This window comes from Oncorhynchus gorbuscha, linkage group LG05, assembly GCF_021184085.1.
Source record: "Oncorhynchus gorbuscha isolate QuinsamMale2020 ecotype Even-year linkage group LG05, OgorEven_v1.0, whole genome shotgun sequence".
NCBI classification, from domain to species: Eukaryota; Metazoa; Chordata; class Actinopteri; order Salmoniformes; family Salmonidae; genus Oncorhynchus; species Oncorhynchus gorbuscha.
Window position 1 is genome coordinate 59,235,538 of NC_060177.1, and position 19,047 is coordinate 59,254,584.

The following is a 19,047-nucleotide window of genomic DNA, read 5'->3' on the forward strand; positions in this document are numbered from 1 at the left end:
GCAAATGAGCACAACCTTTGTAATAAAGGAATGTCAGGTCATGAGACCTTGTCATGATTTTAATGTATATCTTCAAAACATATATACAATACATGCTTATACACATTTGCATTGGAAAACTAGTAACATTACTTTGCAAAGAATGTGAGTCAAACGAAATGACCACATGATTGACACGTTAAACATTGAGAGAAAGGGAAAGTGTCACCAGTTACACACCAATATTTTTCTTAAGAGAAGCATGTTAATACGTGCAAATGTTACAGGGGTAAAGCAACAAATTAACTAACGTCACTGGTTTCATAGGATTTCCTGTTTACCAGAGAAAACAAGCAAACAGTAATGGCAAACTCAAAGGCCATGACCCAGCAATCCTAAATGGCCGCCTCATCTCGCCTCCTTTACTCTAGGACATAAGTTAGTAACATTTTCACATGTCAACTAATCAGTGACGATCGCCAACTAGGAAAGGCGGAGTTAAGCTTACTGAATTCTCTGCCCATCGGAGTCATGAGTAAAATGATGCGTCTATCCCCAAAAAATCAGGGGCTGCTATGCTGACTTCTATATAACTCTGGGATGGGGCTATACACACCCATATTGAGTGGGTGTCTAGAGCAGTACATCAGGTAGCCCATGATGCCCATGTGTGGTTTATTCCCCCTGCCCCCCTCTGTGCCCTTGGGATCGCTGCAGTGGGCCTGCTGGGTCACTGCATGCCAAACCACTGCTCCTGGTCTGCCCACTGCGCTGCCTCACTGTCACTGCCTTCCAAGTCTCCATCCTCCCCACTGCCCTCCATGTCATCTCCATCCAGCTCCACAGTGGCATCAGCAGGGCTCTCCTCCTTCTCCATCTTCTGCATTCCTTCCAGAGACTTCTGGTCATTTGGGTCCAGGCTGAGAGACCCAACAGTGTCAGATGATAGAGAAACATGGGCATTCTCAAGATCAAAAGTGCAACATTTAAAATAGGCCTAAGGGCGACCGTGCTTTAACGTTTCATGAGGTGTGTAAAACACTGGACTTGGGTGTAACATTACCTAAGTGCTATGCTGTATTGGTCCATTGCCTCTTGATAATCATTGACCGCCACAAGGAAATCCCCCAGCATTCTGTGCAGCACACAGTCACTCTGATTGGCTAAGGCATTCCGGAGAAGAGCAATCCCTTCCTCATATTTCTGTTCCCGACCTGAAATAGGACAACAAACAATATCCAAAATATTTTCCCTTACACTTACGAAGATGCAATGGTTGTAAATCTCTACAGCACAACAGCTGATAAGAATAGGTACCAAGCCACATACTTAGCAGCTCTGCCTTTTTGACCACAGCCTTGGTGTAGTCAGGCCTCTGAGCTAGCGCCTTGTCCAGCAGGGTTTTGGCCTTCTCCTGGGTCACAGGATCCTCCAGGCAGACTGTGGCCAGGATGGTTAGAGTCTGGGCATTCGCTCCCAGGGTTTTATAGATGTTATTGGCCATCCCCATCGCCTCTCGGATCCCATTGGATGCCAGGTAACAGTCAATCAGACCTGAGGACAGAAGTCTCATTACTACCTCAATACTAGTAGCAACAAATAATATATGCCATTTAGCAGACGCTTTTATCCAAAGTGACTTAGAGTAATGTGTGCAAAATGTTGAGTATGGATGGCCCCAGGGATAGAACCCACAACCTTGGCGATGCAAGCGCCATGTTCTACCCTCTGAGCTGTACAAAACTACAAACCAATTTGCAAGCAAACTTGCATTGGATGTTTGATGTGGAGGGCTGTTCCCAAGTTTAAAATAGATTTTCATTAGAATGATTATCATAACAAATAGGTCCCCTTGCCTTCGTAGCAGTCCAGACGGCATGGCGCCAGGCGCATGGCCTCTCTAAAGTGGATGATGGCCTCCTGCACTCTGCCCATGTTCCTCAGTGCTGCCCCCTTCAGGAGGAGGGCCTGCACACTGTTGCTGTTCAGCTGGATGGCCTTGGCACCCAGGTAGAGGGCCCGGGAGTAGCGCTTACTGTAGAAGCTGTGACATCTGAGCCACAAATCAGATGGGTAGGAACATGTATTTAGTGTACGTAGACATAAAAAAAACATTAAAAGCCTGTTTTTCAAACTGTTATAACAAAATACAAACACGTTATTATAGATGAATAAAAATAAAAACCACTTAATTTAGTATTTCAATGACTTGGATCTTATTGTACGTTTATTTCTGGTCACTGAAGATCACTTACCCAGATATAACCCAGGGCTCTGCATGCTGATCTGAGATGTTGAACAGTCTTCCTCCAAGGACCTCAACATCCTCCAGGTGCCCCTCACGTGCCATAAGGTAGCCATATACATCCATGCCTGACAGCAAATATAGACAACATAACTGAATTAGTCCAAATAATTCATATCAATATATATATAATTAGTTAATGTCTTAGATGTTAGCATCGCTAGCCTGGCTTAGTGAGTACTAAGAAACAAATGTATATGATGGGTTTTTCTGATACCAGCTTTCCAGTACCTTTGATCAGATAAGGGTCCAGCATCTGGGCCTGCTCAAACTTCAGGATGGAGTTCTTTGTGTCGCCTGCCCTGAAGTACACATCTGCCAGGCTCACCAGCAGGTCCACATTGTCCCGCAGTAAAGACTTTTTCTCCAGAGAGCTGAAAAGGAGAACAGACAAATACCCAGAATGAGAGCCCGAGCTTAACAATACCAGAGATGATTCATGAAATGAATAACGCCTCCATGGCGGTGAGGCACTGGTCTGCTCACCAGATGGTGTTGATTGCTCTGTGGTTGTCCCCTGCATGTATGAAGGCATAGGCTTTGATCCATGCAGAGAGCCAGTCCAGGTTGGGAATACTCTGGATCACATCCATTGTCATGGATGCCACTTCAGCTCCCTTCACTGACAGAGACAAGAGACCTACAACAGACAAGGAGGTAAAAGAACCCTTCAAAACATAGAGCACAATAACACGGGGTGTTGGAATGTCTGTGTGATGCACTACAGAAACATCCCAGTCACTAGTCCATACCAATGATGGCATCCAGTGCCAGAGGACACTGTCTCAGGACCTCTTTGTAGCTTGTGACAGCAGAGCGTTCCTGTCCAGCCTTCCTGTACAGATTTGCCAGCATCATGTTGATCTGAAATGGATAAACAAATATGCAATACCTCGCAAGAATCTCGGCTACTTTACTTTATTGAAATAGTCATAAACGGCACTGCAAGCTTAGCTGACATTGAGAGAAGATGGGAGGGGCTTTCAGGAGGAGACCTCGAACTTGGCTGCCTACCTTTGGGGTTCTCTGTCTAGATGGAATCCCATCAAGCACTGCAATGGCATCCTTATCCAGCTTCAGGATGGTGTAGCACTCTGCAATCTTATACTTTACCTCAATCTCTGAGGGCAAACTCTGGAAAGAAGAAAAATGTCATTGGTCAATTCAGAAGGTAATGTGATTCCTTCCAGCACATTGTGCACAATTATGTACAGTGCATTCGGAAAGAATTCAGACACCTTCACTTATTCCACATTTGGTTACGTTACAGCCTAATTTAAAATGTATTAAATGAATTGTTTTCCTCATCAATCGACACACAATACCCCATAATGACAAAGCGAAAACAGGTTTAGACATTTTTGCAAATTTATAAAAAATACAATTTAACAGAAATACCTTATTTACATAAGTATTCAGACCCTTTGCTATGAGACTTGAAATTGAGTTCAGGTGTATCCAATTTCCATTGATCATCTTTGAGATGTTTCTTCAACTTCATTGGAGTCCACCTGTGCTAAAGTCAATTTATTGGACATGATTGGAAAGGCCCACCTGTCTATAAAAGGTCCCACAGTTGACAGTGCATGTCAGAGCAAAAACTAAGCCATGAGGTCGAAGGAATTGTGCATAGAGTTCGAGACGGGATTGTGTCGAGGCACAGATCTAGGGAAGCATAACAAAACATTTCTGCAGCAGTGAAGGTCCCCAAGAACACAGTGGCGACCATTATTCTTAAATGGAAGAAGTTTAGAACCACTAAGACTCTTCCTAGAGCTGGCAGCCTGGCCAAACTGAGCAATCCGGGGAGAAGGGCCTCGGTCAGGGAGGTAACCAAGAACCTGATGGTCACTCTGACAGAGCTCCTCTGTGGTAATGGGAAAACCTTCCAGAAGGACAACCATCTCTGCAGCACTCCACCAATCAGGCTTTTATGGTAGAGTGGACGGACGGAAGCCACTCCTCAGTAAGAGGCACGACAGCCCCCTTGGAGTTGCCAAAAGGCACCTAGGACTTAAACCATGAGAAACAAGATTCTCTGGTCTGATGAAACCAATATTTAACTATTTGGCCTCAATGCTAAGCGTCACGTCTGGAGGACACCAGGCACCACTCATCACCTGGCCAATACCATCCCTACGGTGAAGCATGGGGGTGGTAGCATCATGCTGTGGTGATGTTTTTCAGCAGCAGGTACTGGGAAACTTGTCAGTATCGAGGGAAAGATGAACAGAGCAAAGTACAGAGATCCTTGATAAAGACCTGCTCCAGAGCGCTCAGGACCTCATACTGGAGCGAAGGTTCACCTTCTAAAAGGACAACAAACCTAAGCCAGCGCCGACTTGAGCCCGATCGAACATCTCTGGAGAGACCGGTGAGGATCTGTAGAGAAGAATGGGAGAACCTCCCTAAAGACAGGTGTGCCAAGCTTGTAGCATCATAACCAAGAAGACTAGAGGCTGTAATCGCTGCCAAAGGTGCTTCAACAAAGTACTGAGTAAATGGTCTGAATACTTATGTAAATGTAATTTCAGTTTTTTACTTAATAGATTTGCAAACCATTTTTCAAAACGTGTTTTTGCTTCACTATGGGGTATTGTGTGTAATTGGGGGGGGGGGGCAATTTAATCAATTTTAGAATTAGGCTAACAACAAAATGTGGAAAAAGTGAATGGGTCTGAATACTTTCTGAATGCACTGTATACTGTCTGTAGAGCAGGTCAGTCAAATGTGCATTATTTTAAATTAATGACATGAATGCTTGTTGCTAATATAGATATGTGTTGTAATTGACAGAGTTGGGAGCCTTGCACACCTGTGACTGTATGGAGGATGCCGTTCCCCCGGTAGATGGGCGAACTTTGGACGTTTTGCTGAGCACTTTCTTCTGCTGCAGTGCCATGTTGTACTTGCAGGCAGCATTACGGTACTCCTTGTCATGGAAGATGGCATCTGCATGGTAAACCAGCAACTGGTACTTCTGGGATGGTGAGAACAGCTCTCTGCAGGAAAATATGTGGCACTCGCATCAATGGCACAGTATTAGACTGACAATAACTTGTGGTCAAGATCAATAGCAATCAACATACAACATTCACAACGCCAGAATTAATCCATCTTATTACATTTACTAACTACATTTACACCCATCTTAAGCGATCTAGTTAGCTAGCTTGCTACAAGTGATTGCTTGTCAACTTCAACTTGTCTCGTTACGATCAACATGCATTCATTAGGACACATGTTTTTACCAATTGTACAGAATTATATGCTTTCAAAGCTGATCGAACGGAATGAATAGCTAGTTAGTTAGATAAAATGTGGATGTTCAGTAATAACGTTAGCTAGTTAGCCAACAAGCTAATACTTACGGATTGTTATTGCTCATTGTCAGCAGTAAACTACTCATTATCCGAACATTTGAGTGTAGCCCCGCAGCGGCCATATCCCGTACATGATCTATGACGTTCATTTCGATGTATTTTGATGGGTGTCTTTGAGATAAAAAATCTAAAGTTATACGATTGCAGTTAGTCAGTTACAGTTAGCTTTCATCACAAACTGCGATGTATTAAATATAGCGCCGGAAGTTGGCAAGTTGAAGGACCCATGAATTATGTTTTGCTTTTATAAAAAACAACATCCTATCCTTGATACATGTGTCATACATATTTTTTTCTTCTCCTTGGTGTAAATGATTTAAATTGTACATCGTTTTAATTGCTTTTTAATACCCACTCAAAGTTTTCATGATCAGGAGAAAGTCTAGCCAGCTATAGTTTCTGCCCAAGCGCTGTTGGAACAAATCTTACCACAAACTGTCATAACACGGAGGTAGCCTATCTAGTTGCCAATTTGATTTTATTATTTCTCTCAGTGTTTGGCAACACTTTTTTTTGGTTGAAGCCCACATACAATGACTGAACAATCAGCATTACTTCTTCGAAAGCAATTGGCAGGTAAGACAAAGGTTTAAAGAAAGAAAGAGACCCCCAAGCTACGTAGTTATCTAGCCTAGCTAACCATCCGCCGGGTTCAACAAGGGCAGCCACGATTGTTTGTTTACATTAGTGCAATGATCTTGGCTGTAAACACAGTCTAGTTATATATTTTCCGCTTAATTATCATGTTAAGATGACGGATTTCAACTGCACGACTAACCCAAACTATGCATTGACGTAGTCTAAACCAGCGAGTTAGCTAGTTTAACATATTGACTGTCAATGAGAACGTCACCAGCGTTACGTTAGTTGGCTAGCTAGGAAGTCAACATTTTGTTACTGATTCGAGCTATAGAGGAAATAACTATCTAATTTAGCCCTAACCTAATCTTACACCAACCTCTGTCTGCAGTGAAACACAACCGTAGTGGGCTGTAAACATGATCTGGCTTGTTATTAGCTAGCTGACAGGATAGCCAAGGAACAAAGGAATAATCGTCCCCAGGCCCATCTGACAATGGTGGGAACATCACATCATTGTTATCCTGTTCATTCGTTCTGGCAATGGCATACAGTCACTGTAGCTAACTCCATTAGGGGTTGACAGCTAGCGTATACGGGTAAATCTATTTAAATTCAGTCACTTTTTGACAACACCCCTTTTGATTTGAACGAAACCTACCATACACATTTGCTCATTGTATAAGTGCTCCGAAAGTTACTATTTGGACCTGAATGCCAGAACGTTCAAGATGTTAAGGTAACCAAAGTTGACCCATTTTGGGTACCCCACCATCATCACTGCGAAATATAAAAGGTTGAGGTTGATTTCATTTATAAGCTTACAAACAAAGTTGTCAAACAGTTTTATAATTTCAGAATTTTTGGTATTATATATATTTTTTAATGATTTTTTTTAACCTTAAAGTCAATTATCTAAACGCGTAAACATCGATTTTTTTTCAAATGTGCGTATGTTGTAGTTTAGACCCTATTTGACATGTCTGTTTTTTCTGTTGTGACCACAATCGGTTGAGACACAACATGCTCTTTAATACATGGTGAATGTCATGTTTTGGCTGATAAATTTACTAAAATTTGAATAACAATGAAATGTCGACTTTAAAATTGTACCACAAAGATCGCTGGAGCTCCACACATCAGCAAATGTTGACTTGAATGGCCACTGTTGTTTTAAATTATACTGTCAATCGTCTTTTAGGAAACGTTTTGAAATCATAGAAATATTGATAATAGAAATAACCATTTAAGTTGACATTCGACGTGGAGAGGTGGTCATCTAGTAATTCAGGTAAAACATTTTATTCAAGTTCAATGGTGTACCAGCTAAATTGCAGTGGTCTGTAGGAATAGGTCAATTTTATGATTTCTATTGGTGAAGTGACACCCACTCTGTATTCAAGAGCATTTTGTCTCTCAACTGTTAGTAGGCACAACACAAACACCTTAGATGATCTGAAATGGGGTCTAAGCTACAACATGCGAATATGAAAATAATCAGAGTTTAGTTGTTTTAAGATCATTGACATCAAAGGTTTAAAAATGGCAATTTTGATTGAACTTAGTTTTAGTTTGACAACACTCTTTGTAAGCTTTTTAAATTATATAAAACTCAACCGTTTATATTTTCCAGTGATGAAGACATGGATGTCTTATGGTATGGTGAGGTATGTAAAATGAGTCAACTTTGAGCACCTTTATCTCCTGAATATTCTTGCATTTAGGTACAAAAAGTAACTTTGTCCACTTCTTCCATAGGCAAACATCTATGGAAAGCTTTGTTTAAATCAAAAGGGATGGTGGGGTGGCTGGTTTTAATTCTGCTATACAGGGCCTTCAGAAAGTATTCTTAACCCTTGACTTTTTCCACATTTTGTTGTTATAGACTGAATTCAAAATGGATTCAATTGTTTTTATTTTATTTCACCCATCTACACACAATACCCCAATAATGAAAACATGTTTTTAGTCATTTCTGCAAATGTATTAAAAATGAAATGTATAAATATCCAATTTACATAAGTATTCACACCCCTGAGTCAATACATGTTAGGATAACCTTTTGCAGCGATTACAGCAGAGTCTCTCTGGGTAAGTCTCGAAGAGCTTGCACACTTGGATTGTTCAATATTTGCACATTATTCTTTTAAAACTACTTCAAATTCTTTCAATTTGGTTGTTGGTCATTGCTAAGCAGCCATTGTCATGTCTTGCCATAGATTTTCAAGCTGGCTTAAGTCAACTGTAACCAGGCCACTCAGGAACATTCAATGTTGTTTTGGTAAACAACTCCAGTGTGTATTTGGCCTTTGTTTTAGGTTATTATCCTGCTGAATGGTGAATTTGTCTCCCAGTGTCTGTTGAAAAGCTGACTGAACCAGGTTTTTTTTGTTGTAAAAAAAAACAAACACACAAACTCCCTATTCCTTGCTGATGACAGGCATACCAGTAACATGATGCAGCCACCACCATGCTTGAAAATGTGAAGATTTTCAGTGATATGTTGTGTTGGATTTGCCCCAAACATTACTCTTTGTATTCAAGACATAAAGTTCATTTCTATGCCTTTTTTTTGTTGCAGTTTTACTTTCGTATCTTATTGCAAACAGGATGCATGTTTTGGAATATTTTTATTCTGTACAGGCTTCCTCTGTTTCACTCTGTCTTTAAGGTTAGAATTGTGGAGTAACTACAATGTTGTTGATCCATCCTCAGTTTTCTCCCGTCACAGCTATTCAACTCTGTTTTAAAGTCACCATTGGCCTCATGGTGAAATCCCTGAGCGGTTTTCTTCCTCTCCGGCAACTGAGTTCGGAAGGACACCTGTATCTTTGTAGTGACTGGGTGTATTCATACACCACCCAAAGTGTAATTAATAACATGCTCAAAGGGATATTCACTACAGGACGCTACCGTCCAACCGGGCCAACATCCGGTAAAATTTCAGAGCGCGTAATTCAAATGACAAAAATCATAATATTAAACATTCATGAAAATACAAGTGTCATACATCACTTAAAAGCTTAACTTCTTGTTAATCCAGCTGCTTTGTCAGATTTTTAAAAGGCTTTACGGTGAACGCACACCATGCGATTATATGAGGACACTGCCCCGCACACGCAAGCACTACATACATTTTCCAACCAAGCAGAGGTGTCACGAAAGTCAGAAATAGCGATAAAATAAATCACTTGCCTTTTGAAGATCTTCATCAGGTTGCAATCACAAGGGTCCCAGTTACATAATAAATGGTTGTTGTTTGATAAAGTCCTTCATATCCCAAAAAAGTCAGTTTAGTTGGCGCGCTTGACTCAGTAATCCACCGGTTTCCCTCGTTCAAAATGCATACAAATGAATCCTGTACGTTACCAATAAACCTCGTCCAAACAAGTCAAACAACATTTCAAATCAATCCTCAGGTACCCTAATATGTAAATAAATGATACAATGTAAGACGGAGAATAGTATGTTCATTACCGGAGATAGATAATGAAGTGCGCACTCTCATCCACGCTCATGTAAAAACACTACAGCCAAAATGGGAGCCACGTAAAAAAACTACAAATTCTAGCTAGTTTTTCAAAAAACAAACTTTCTAAAGACTGACATCTACTAGAAGCCCTAGGAACTGCAATTTGGGATGTATTCCTTTTACATTCCCATAGAGAGCCATAAAAATCAGTGGTGAGCTCTAAAAAATAAAATTCCTGATGGATTCTCCTCGGGTTTTCGCCTGCCATATCAGTTCTGTTATACTCACATACATTATTTTAACAGTTTTAGAAACCTTAGAAAACACTATCAAATACTAGCAATTATATGCATATCCTAGCTTCTGGACCTGAGTAACATGCAGTTTACTTTGGGAACCTCATTCATCCAAACTTCCGAATACTGCCCCCGACCCCGAAGAAGTTAATTTGACTAAATGCAGCTTGCATGGGCTAGTCTCCCCTGCCCTTTTGATAGGATCAAAGTTCCTTGTGTTGTCAGGGAGCATCTGCCTTATATTTATAAGACAAATAAGAATATTGTTACTGAATGCAGCTTGTGTGTGCTTTGTGTTCCCTCGCCCTGTTCAAATTTTGAAAGGAAATAATGCTGGTGAGTGGACCTGGACTGGTGTCGGATGGCCGTGTGTTTTCCATGGTGGAATTAAAACTTGTTGTCCGTTTTTTCCCACAAGGCTGAAATATATGCCCTCACTTTGAAGTGTAAGCAAGGTTTGTTTGTATTTCATCCAACTATCTGTGCTACAAAGTGATGGGTACAGTCTATGTAAAATATTCCACTTTTTGAGTGACCCAACGTTGAAGCTGCTTATCTAATTGGTGGAGATGCTATGTCTGTTTAAACACTAGTATTGCACACAGTGTGTCCATGCAACTTACTTGACTTGTTGAACACATTATTATTTAGGGTTGCCATAACAAATAGTTTGAATACTGATTGACTCAAGACATTTCAGCTTTTCATTTTTTATTCATTTGTAAAAATGTCTGAACATAATTCCACTTTGACATTGTGGGTTTTGTGTGCAGGCCAATGACACAGAATCTCAGTTTAATACATTTTAAATATTGTCTGTAACACAACAAAATGTGGAAAAAGTCAAGGAGTTTGAATAGTTTCTGAAGGCAAATTATTAACTAACCCATCCCCTTCTTTATTTGAGTAAATAGCTATAAGTTTATATATCTTTGAAGTTGTCAGACACATGAACATTCCTTCAGCCAATGGAAGTTCAATTTTGTGCACCTGAGGGGAGGGGATGGGTACATACAGGCCACCTTTTCAGTTGGCCACACTGACAATGGGTACCTGTCACTCTCTTTCTCTACCCCTGTCTAAACATCTTTTCACTGTTCCTTTTGTCTTTTTTGTTAGTTGTTGCATTTTTGTTACCTTGTGTCTCTCTATTTCAGAGCTCAACAAGAACCCAGTGGAGGGCTTTTCAGCTGGCCTAATAGATGATGAGGATATATACAAATGGGAGGTGGTCATCATAGGGCCACAGGACACCCTCTTGTAAGTTAGGACATTTATTTGAGAATGTGTCTGTAGAACAGGTTGATATTCCTAAAGAAGAGGAGTACATACTTTGAATGTACTCTCAGATGGGTAAATGGGGATGATGACTGCTTTGACCTTGACGGAGCTGCTCTTCTTCCCGGGGAAGGCCTGCCCACTTGGCGGGAGGAGACGGGTTAAAACCTTGGCGGGAGGAGACAGGTTAAAGAATTGAAACAATTGAGACATGGTTTGTGTATGTGTGCCATTCAGAGGATGAATGTGCAAGACAAAAGATGACAGTGCCTTTGAACGGGGCATGGTAGTAGATTCTAGGAACACCGATTTGAGTGTCAAGAACTGCAACGCAGCTGGGGATTTTCAAGCTCAATAGTTTCCAGTGTGTATCAAGAATAGTCCATCACCCAAAGGACATCCTGCCAACTTGACACAACTGTGGGAAGCATTGGAGTCAACATGGACCAGCATCCCTGTAGAACACTTTTGACACCTTGTAGTTCATGCCCTGACGAATTGAGGCTGTTCTCAGGGAAAAAGGGGGTGCAACTCAATATTAGGAAGTTGTTTAATGTTTTGTACACTGTGTGTATATAGTCCTACTAGCACTGACTTTGCTGATAACTACTTTACTGAGGGAAAGGGTACTTACTGTGATATGTGGTTGTCTCACCCAGCTATCTTAAGATGAATGCACTAATTGTAAGTCACTGTGGATAAGAGTCTGCTAACTGACCCCAATGTGAAATGCTTTGCTTTCTCTGTTCTCTCCCTTACAGTGAAGGAGGGTTTTTCAAAGCGTACCTGACCTTTCCCTATGATTATCCACTACGGCCTCCCAAGATGAAGTTCATCACTGAAATCTGGCATCCTAATGGTAAACACACTGGTCACACGTTATGAGCCTTACTAAACCCAGAGCTGTAACCATTTTAGAATCATTGGAGTGGGATTTGTGTCCCCTACCAAGTTTGCTGTTTACTAGTGTATATAATCACTTCATCTCTCTTAGTGGCAAAGAATGGTGATGTATGTATCTCAATACTGCATGAGCCAGGAGAGGACAAGTTTGGCTATGAGAAACCAGAGGAACGTTGGCTTCCAATCCACACTGTAGAGACGATTATGATTAGTGTGATCTCCATGCTGGCCGACCCTAACAGTGATTCGCCTGCTAATGTGGATGCTGCGGTGAGTTGTAATAATAAATGTATTTAAACTGTGTTACAATACCCAAGTACGTCCAGAACCTGTGTCAAAGTGACAATGACAATTGTGCTATTGAGTTTGTGCCTGTCCCACAGAAAGAGTGGAGGGAGGATCCTAATGGTGAATTCAAGAGGAAGGTGGCTCGCTGTGTACGGAAAAGCCAGGAGATGGCATTTGACTAGAACCCAGACTCAATGGCAAAGTTCCAGGGTGAGTAAGCAACATTCACCTCACTACTCATTCTTGTTGTTCTTTAACGGAATGCAATCATTATTTTTGTAATGTTCAGTTTTGACTGTTCTGTTTCATACTTGACTGTGGTAGAAAACATTGAATGTTTTTCCCCTCTTCCATCTAGCTAAAGGAAATGGCTTCAGAAGGAAAATAGTCAGTTCAGACTAGGCTTTTGCACCCCTTCTTTTGCCAATCAAGGGATTTGGTCGGTCAGCCACTTTTCTTTTTTTTCAAACGAAGAATGAATGTGAGAACCTACCAGCAAATATTTCCCTCCATTTCCTGCCTGGAATTATAGATTTAATTTAATTTATTTGGAAAGATATAATGTAAGATATGTCACTACTGTAAATGAACTAGCTTTTTTTTTTATCTGCTGCTGAACAGTTTCTACTTTATACCAGGTTTCTTATGCAATTTGTTTGTTGTGCTTGAAGAATTTAAATCAAATGAAAGCCAGTTCTTCTTAGGTTCTTAGGTTCTCACCAAGTTTCCCATCTTCAGTCACCTCTACAGAATGCCGGCCTTGTCAGGCATGTTTTCGTCATTCAACACCTGTCAATTGATCACTGCTGCCTTATGTTAGTTCTACTCCCTCTTGGCGGTTGTCTTCTCCCTGGAGGGTTTGATCAGTGTGCTTGTTGACTGGGTCCTCTACCCACATAATCACAATGTCTGTTACCAATCATGTTAGTCAACTCTGAGGTCACTCTGCTTTAATGAAACTTTTTCCAAAACAACCAAAAAGTTCTATGTTGTTAAGAATTAAGCTGTGATTATTCAGTGGATATACCGGTTTTCTGGCATCTGAATTTACCTCAACTTAAAATGATTACATATTTTAGGTTTTATAGTTGTTTGATTTGTTCTTAGTCTAGTGTTACATGGGAGCTGTACATGTGATTGACATGACTTGTCCCTCTGAGGTTGTTTCTGGGGGATGGGTGGCACGTTTGGCTTCTTGGTGCATGTGTACCGTTATGTTTTTAATCAGATCTTGTAGAATTCACATCTACCCCTAGCTTTATATTCTGATTTGTGCATTCAGATTATGAGTGCAAAAGTCTCAAACTAAGGCCATCTAATGTTCTGTTATTGGCGCAGCCTATTGTGGACAACGTGTTTCTTTCTTTAAGGAATGACAGAAGTCTCATGATATTAACCACCATCTATTTACTCTTGGTGAAACCAGGTGGTAAATTACTGGGAGGCATGTGATTACACCATTAGTTAGAAATGTGTTTCAAATGCATAAGGTATCTAGGTTTGTTTTGTCTGTTACATGGGATTTTGCTGTTGGATTGTTGACATGTGAAAAGGAATGGAAAACTTTTAAAAAGTCATCTGGTATCAAGTGTTATTCTGAAAGAAAGAAGAAAATGGACAGCGTTCTGATGCATGTTGATTTAATATTATGCATAACAATCAATGTTTGAATTGTGGTGGGGTGCTTTGCCACAGGCTTAATAATCCAACTTTGCTTTCTTCGTCGTGTTCATTAGAGCCACCCTAAAGCCGACACCAAATAAATCATCATCAACAACAATGTCATAGTCATGACCGATACTTTAGGACTATCAAATGAAAAACCACTAATGACACAAGCAGTCATGTTTGCAGGTTAATTTGCCAACAAATTGGCTATGCTGGGATTGCATACAAATGCAGGTATTATTCATATATTTTGATGAGACATATGGTTTACAATTGATGGTATTGTGTAGGCTTTGTACTCTTTAGATTTCACCTCAGACCGGTGTTCACTGTATTTGCATAAGAGACTTTGTGCATTTAAACATCATGAAGCAATACACTCTGATCATTTCAATCGTGTTTTTCCCAGGTAATCCTGTTATCTCACCCTATTCCCCTTGTTTGTTGTGTTTACCACTATGTTTATGCCATGTGTATTTGACATGAGCTCAATAAAATGTGTTAACTGTCATACTTTTTGTATTTGTTTTATTTATCTAGTGTTGGTCTAATCGGATGGGAAGAGAAGAAATGTGTCAATTTACTTAAGGTGCATTTGGAAAGTATTCAGACCCTTGACTTTTTCCACATTTGGTACGTTATAGCCTTATTCTAAAATTTATTAAATATTTTTTTCTCCCTCAATCTACACAATCTGCCCATAATGACAAAGCCAAAACAGGTTTTTAGAAATCTTTGCAAATGTATAAAAAATAAATAAATAAAATACCTTATTTACATAAGTATTCAGACCCTTTGCTATGAGACTCAATGTAGATCAGGTGCATCCTGTTTCCATTGGTCGTCTTTGAGATATTTCTACAACTTGATTTGCGTCCATCTGTGATAAATTGATTGGACATGATTTGGAAAGGCAAACATAAGGTCCTACAGTTGACAGTTGACGTCAGAGCAAAAACTAACCCATGTGGTCAAAGGAATTGTCCGTAGAGCTCCGAGACAGGATTGTGTTGTGGCACAGATCTGGGGAAGGGTACCAAAACATTTCTGCAGCATTGAAAGTCCCCAAGAACCGTGGCCTCCATCATTCTTAAATGGAAGAAGTTTATAACCACCAAGACTTCCTAGAGCTGGCCACCCGGCCAAATTGAGCAATCAGGGGAGAAGGGCCTTGGTCAGGGAGGTGACCAAGAACCTGATGGTCACTCTGAGAGGGCTCTGGAGTTCCTCTGTGGAGATGTGAGAACCTTCCAGAAGATCAACCAACTCTGCAGCATTCCAACAATCAGGCCTTTTATGGTAGAGTGGCCAGATGGAAGCCACTCCTCAGTAAAAGACACATGACAGCCAATGGTGTAAAGTACTTAAGTAAAAATTGGGGTATTTATACTTTATTTGTACTTTAACTATTTATATTTTTCTCAACTTTTACTTCACTGCATCCCTAAATAAAATATTGTACTTTTTACTCCATACATTTTCCCTGAAAATTGTGAAATTCATGCACTTATCAAGAGAACACGTGGTCATCTCTACTGCCTATGTTCTGGTGGACTCACTAAACACAAAAGCATCTTTTGTAAGTAATGAGTGTTGGAGTGTGCCCCTGTCTAACTACATTTTAAAAACAAGAAAATGGGTCCATCTGCTTTGCTTAATATAATTATAAATATAATTATACTTTTGATACTTAAGTATAATTTAGCAATTAAATGTACTTTTGATACATAAGTATATTTCAAACCAAATACCTTTAGACTTTACTCAAGTAGTATTTTATTAGGTGACTTTTTCTTTTACTTGAGTCATTTTCTACTAAGGTATCTATACTTTTACTCAAGTATGACAATTGGGTACTTCTTCCACCACTGATGACAGCCACTTGAAGATTGCCAAAAGGCACCTAAAGACTCTCAGACCATAAGAAACAAGATTCTCTGGTCTGATGAAAACAAGATTGAACATTTTGGCCTGAATGCCAAGTGTCACGCCTGGAGGAAACCTGGCACTTGTGTAAATGTAATATTTCAGTGTGTTCTTTAAAAGAAAATTGCAAATAAATCTGTGGTGATTGATGAGGGAAAAGAACTATTGTCAATTTTATAATAAGGCTGTAATGTAGTAAAATGTGGAAAAAGTCAAGGGTTCTGAATACTTTATCAATGCAGTGCTTTCTGAAAATATTCAGACCCCTTGACTTTTTCTACATTTTGTTACATTAAAGCCTTATTATGAAATTGATCAAATTGTTTTTCCCCCTCATCAATCTACACACAATAAACCATAACGAAAAAGCCAAAACAGTTTTTTTAATTTTTTGCAAATGTATTACAAAATATATATATATATATCACATTTACATAAGTATTCAGACCCTTTACTCAGTACTTTCTGAAATCCCTTTGGCAGTGATTACAGCCTCTAGTCCTCTTGGGTATGATGCTACAAGCTGGGCACACCTGTATTTGGGGAGTATCTCCCAGATCCTGTCAAGCTTTGTCATGTTGGATGGGGAGTGTCGCTGCACAGCTATTTTTAGGTCTTTCCAGAAATGTTTGATCGGACTTCCAGTGGGGAGACCAAAGATCAACCTACCCCGCCCCCGCGCCATCTCATACTGCTGAGTGTGAGACATTCCCAGGCAGTAGCCTGCTTAGCTCACAAACTAGAAACAGGGCGCCCACTCCGACAAGGTTAATTGATCCACAGTCCCACACGGTGACATGATATCATTGACGTGACATGCAAATGAGTGATAGAAACCCGATCGCGCAAATTTCACGATTCCGAATTTTTATTTATTTAAATTGTGCGGCGCCCCATGCCGCCCCCGGCAAGATGCCGTCCTGGGCGCATACCCATGTCGCCTATGCCTAAATCCGCCACTGGCTCCAGATCTGACACTTGGCATTCAGGCCAATCTTGGTTTCATCAGGCCAATCTTGGTTTCATCAGACCAGAGAATCTTGTTTCTCATGGTCTGAAGTCCTTTAGGTGCCTTTTGGCAACTCCAAGCGGGCTGTCATGTGCCTTTTACTGTGGAGTGGCTTCCGTCTGGCCACTCTACCATAAAGGCCTGATTGATAAAGGAAACTACCATAAAGGCCTGGTGGAGTGCTGCAGAGATGGCTGTCCTTCTGGATGGTTCTCCCATCCCCACAGAGGAACTCTAAAGCTCTGTCAGAGTGACTATCGGGTTCTTGGTCACCTCCCTGACCAAGGCCCTTCCCCCCCAATTGCTCAGTTTGGCCGGGCGGCCAGCTCTATGAAGAGTCTTGGTGGTTCCAAACTTCTTCCATTTAAGAATGATGGAGGCCACTGTGTTCTTGGGGACCTTCAATGCTGCAGAATTGTTTTTGTACCCTTCCCCAGATCTCTGCCTCGACACAATCCTGTCTTGGAGCTTTACGGACATCTCCTTCGACCTCATGGCTTGGTTTTTTCTCTGACTTTCAATTGTGGGACCTTATATAGACAGGTGTGTGCCTTTCCAAATAATGTCCAATCAATTGAATTCACCACAGGTGGACTCCAATCAAGTTGAAGAAACATCTCCCTCTGGAACTCAACCCTGGACTTCCTGACGAGCCGCCACTAGATGTTAAGGGTAGGGAACAACACGTCTGCCACGCTGATCCTCAACACTGGGGCCACTCAGGGGTGTGTACTTAGTCCCTTCCTATACTCCCTGATCACTGATAGAGGAAAATATAGTTTAGATGATCAATTATGTATACTTTAATGATTAGAACCATTCATGCTAATACTATTATGTTATGATTTGAAAAGTATGGGTTCTTAATTGTACTGTTACTGAAAATGTAAGCAGAAATTAATTGTGTCTGTGTCTCCTGGGAAAGTTTTAAAGCAGAGATAAGATAGTACTTCAAACAGATAAGAATGTTTTGGTTGGATTCCATTAGCAGAGAGAAGTATATCCTTTAGGCAGGTTGGAATGTAGTTTATGAGGGGAGTGAAACTATCTCCAGGACCGAATACTACGCCATTGTAAGACTGGGAGAGGGGGTGTAACTGATGACGTCATTTTATGTCTTCTTCAGATTTAAAATGTAATGTTCTTTGTATTTTGGGTCAGTACTCATCGAGAATAAATGCTGAACTTGTTTTTTAAGACTGGTCTCTTGCTAATTCATGCAAATGATAAACTTACAACTTATCATGAATTAGAAATGAGTGCGAATTTAATTGGTTTTGGCAATAAAACATAAGGGAATTAAAAATTCCTCTATCAATCACCCATGACTGCATGGCCAAACACGACTCCAACACCATTAAGTTTGCTGACCACACAACAGTGGTAGGCTTGATTACTGACAACGATGAGACAGCCTATAGGGAGGAGGTCAGAGAAATGGCAGTGTGGTGCTAGGACAACAACCTCTCCTTCAATGCGAGCAAGACAAAGGAACTGATTGTGGATTACAGGAAAAGGCAGGCCGAACAGTCCCCCATTAACATCAATAGGGCTGTAGTGGAGCGGGTTTAGAGTTTCAAGTTCCTTGGTGTCCACATTACCAACGATCTATCATGGTCCAAACACAACAAGACAGTCGTGAAGAGGGCACGACAAAACCTTTCCCCCTTCAGGAGACTGAAGAGATTTGGCATGGGTCCCCAGATCCTCAAAAGGTTCTACAGCTGCACTATCGAGAGCATCCTGACCAGTTGCATCACCGCCTGGTATGGCAACTGCTCGGCATCTGACCGTAAGGCGCTGCAGAGGGTAGTGCATATGGCCCAGTACATCACTAGGGCCAAGCTTCCTGTCATCCAGGAGCTATATAATAGGCGGTGACCATAAAATTGTCAAAAACGCCAGTCACCCAAGTCATAGACTGTTTTCTCTGCTACCGCACAGCAAGCAGTACAGGAACG

The 19,047-nt window shown here is 40.8% G+C and overlaps 2 protein-coding genes across 3 annotated transcripts; one reads left to right on the forward strand and one right to left on the reverse strand.

Moving 5' to 3' along the window:
• Positions 1-44: 44 nt before the first annotated feature.
• On the reverse strand, positions 45-5,867 carry LOC124036184 (anaphase-promoting complex subunit 7). Its single transcript, XM_046350424.1, has 11 exons — positions 5,656-5,867; positions 5,100-5,286; positions 3,299-3,418; positions 3,037-3,148; positions 2,771-2,924; positions 2,516-2,658; positions 2,235-2,352; positions 1,836-2,032; positions 1,309-1,533; positions 1,043-1,193; positions 45-899 (listed from the first exon to the last, which is right to left on the reverse strand). The coding sequence occupies exons 1-11, from the start codon at positions 5,754-5,756 to the stop codon at positions 710-712; spliced, it is 1,698 nt and encodes a 565-aa protein (XP_046206380.1). The 5' UTR covers positions 5,757-5,867; the 3' UTR covers positions 45-709.
• A 184-nt stretch (positions 5,868-6,051) lies between these two features.
• On the forward strand, positions 6,052-14,662 carry LOC124036185 (ubiquitin-conjugating enzyme E2 G1-like). Of its 2 annotated transcripts, none has more exons than XM_046350426.1 (6): positions 6,052-6,243; positions 11,172-11,274; positions 12,054-12,151; positions 12,332-12,465; positions 12,579-12,693; positions 12,842-14,662. In XM_046350426.1, exons 1-5 carry the CDS (start codon positions 6,201-6,203, stop codon positions 12,663-12,665), a joined length of 465 nt encoding a protein of 154 aa, XP_046206382.1. In that variant the 5' UTR covers positions 6,052-6,200; the 3' UTR covers positions 12,666-12,693; positions 12,842-14,662. The 2 variants fall into 2 exon arrangements, with proteins under 2 accessions (XP_046206382.1, XP_046206381.1); XM_046350425.1 differs by having other exon boundaries at positions 6,056-6,243; positions 12,287-12,465.
• The last annotated feature ends 4,385 nt before the right edge of the window (positions 14,663-19,047 follow it).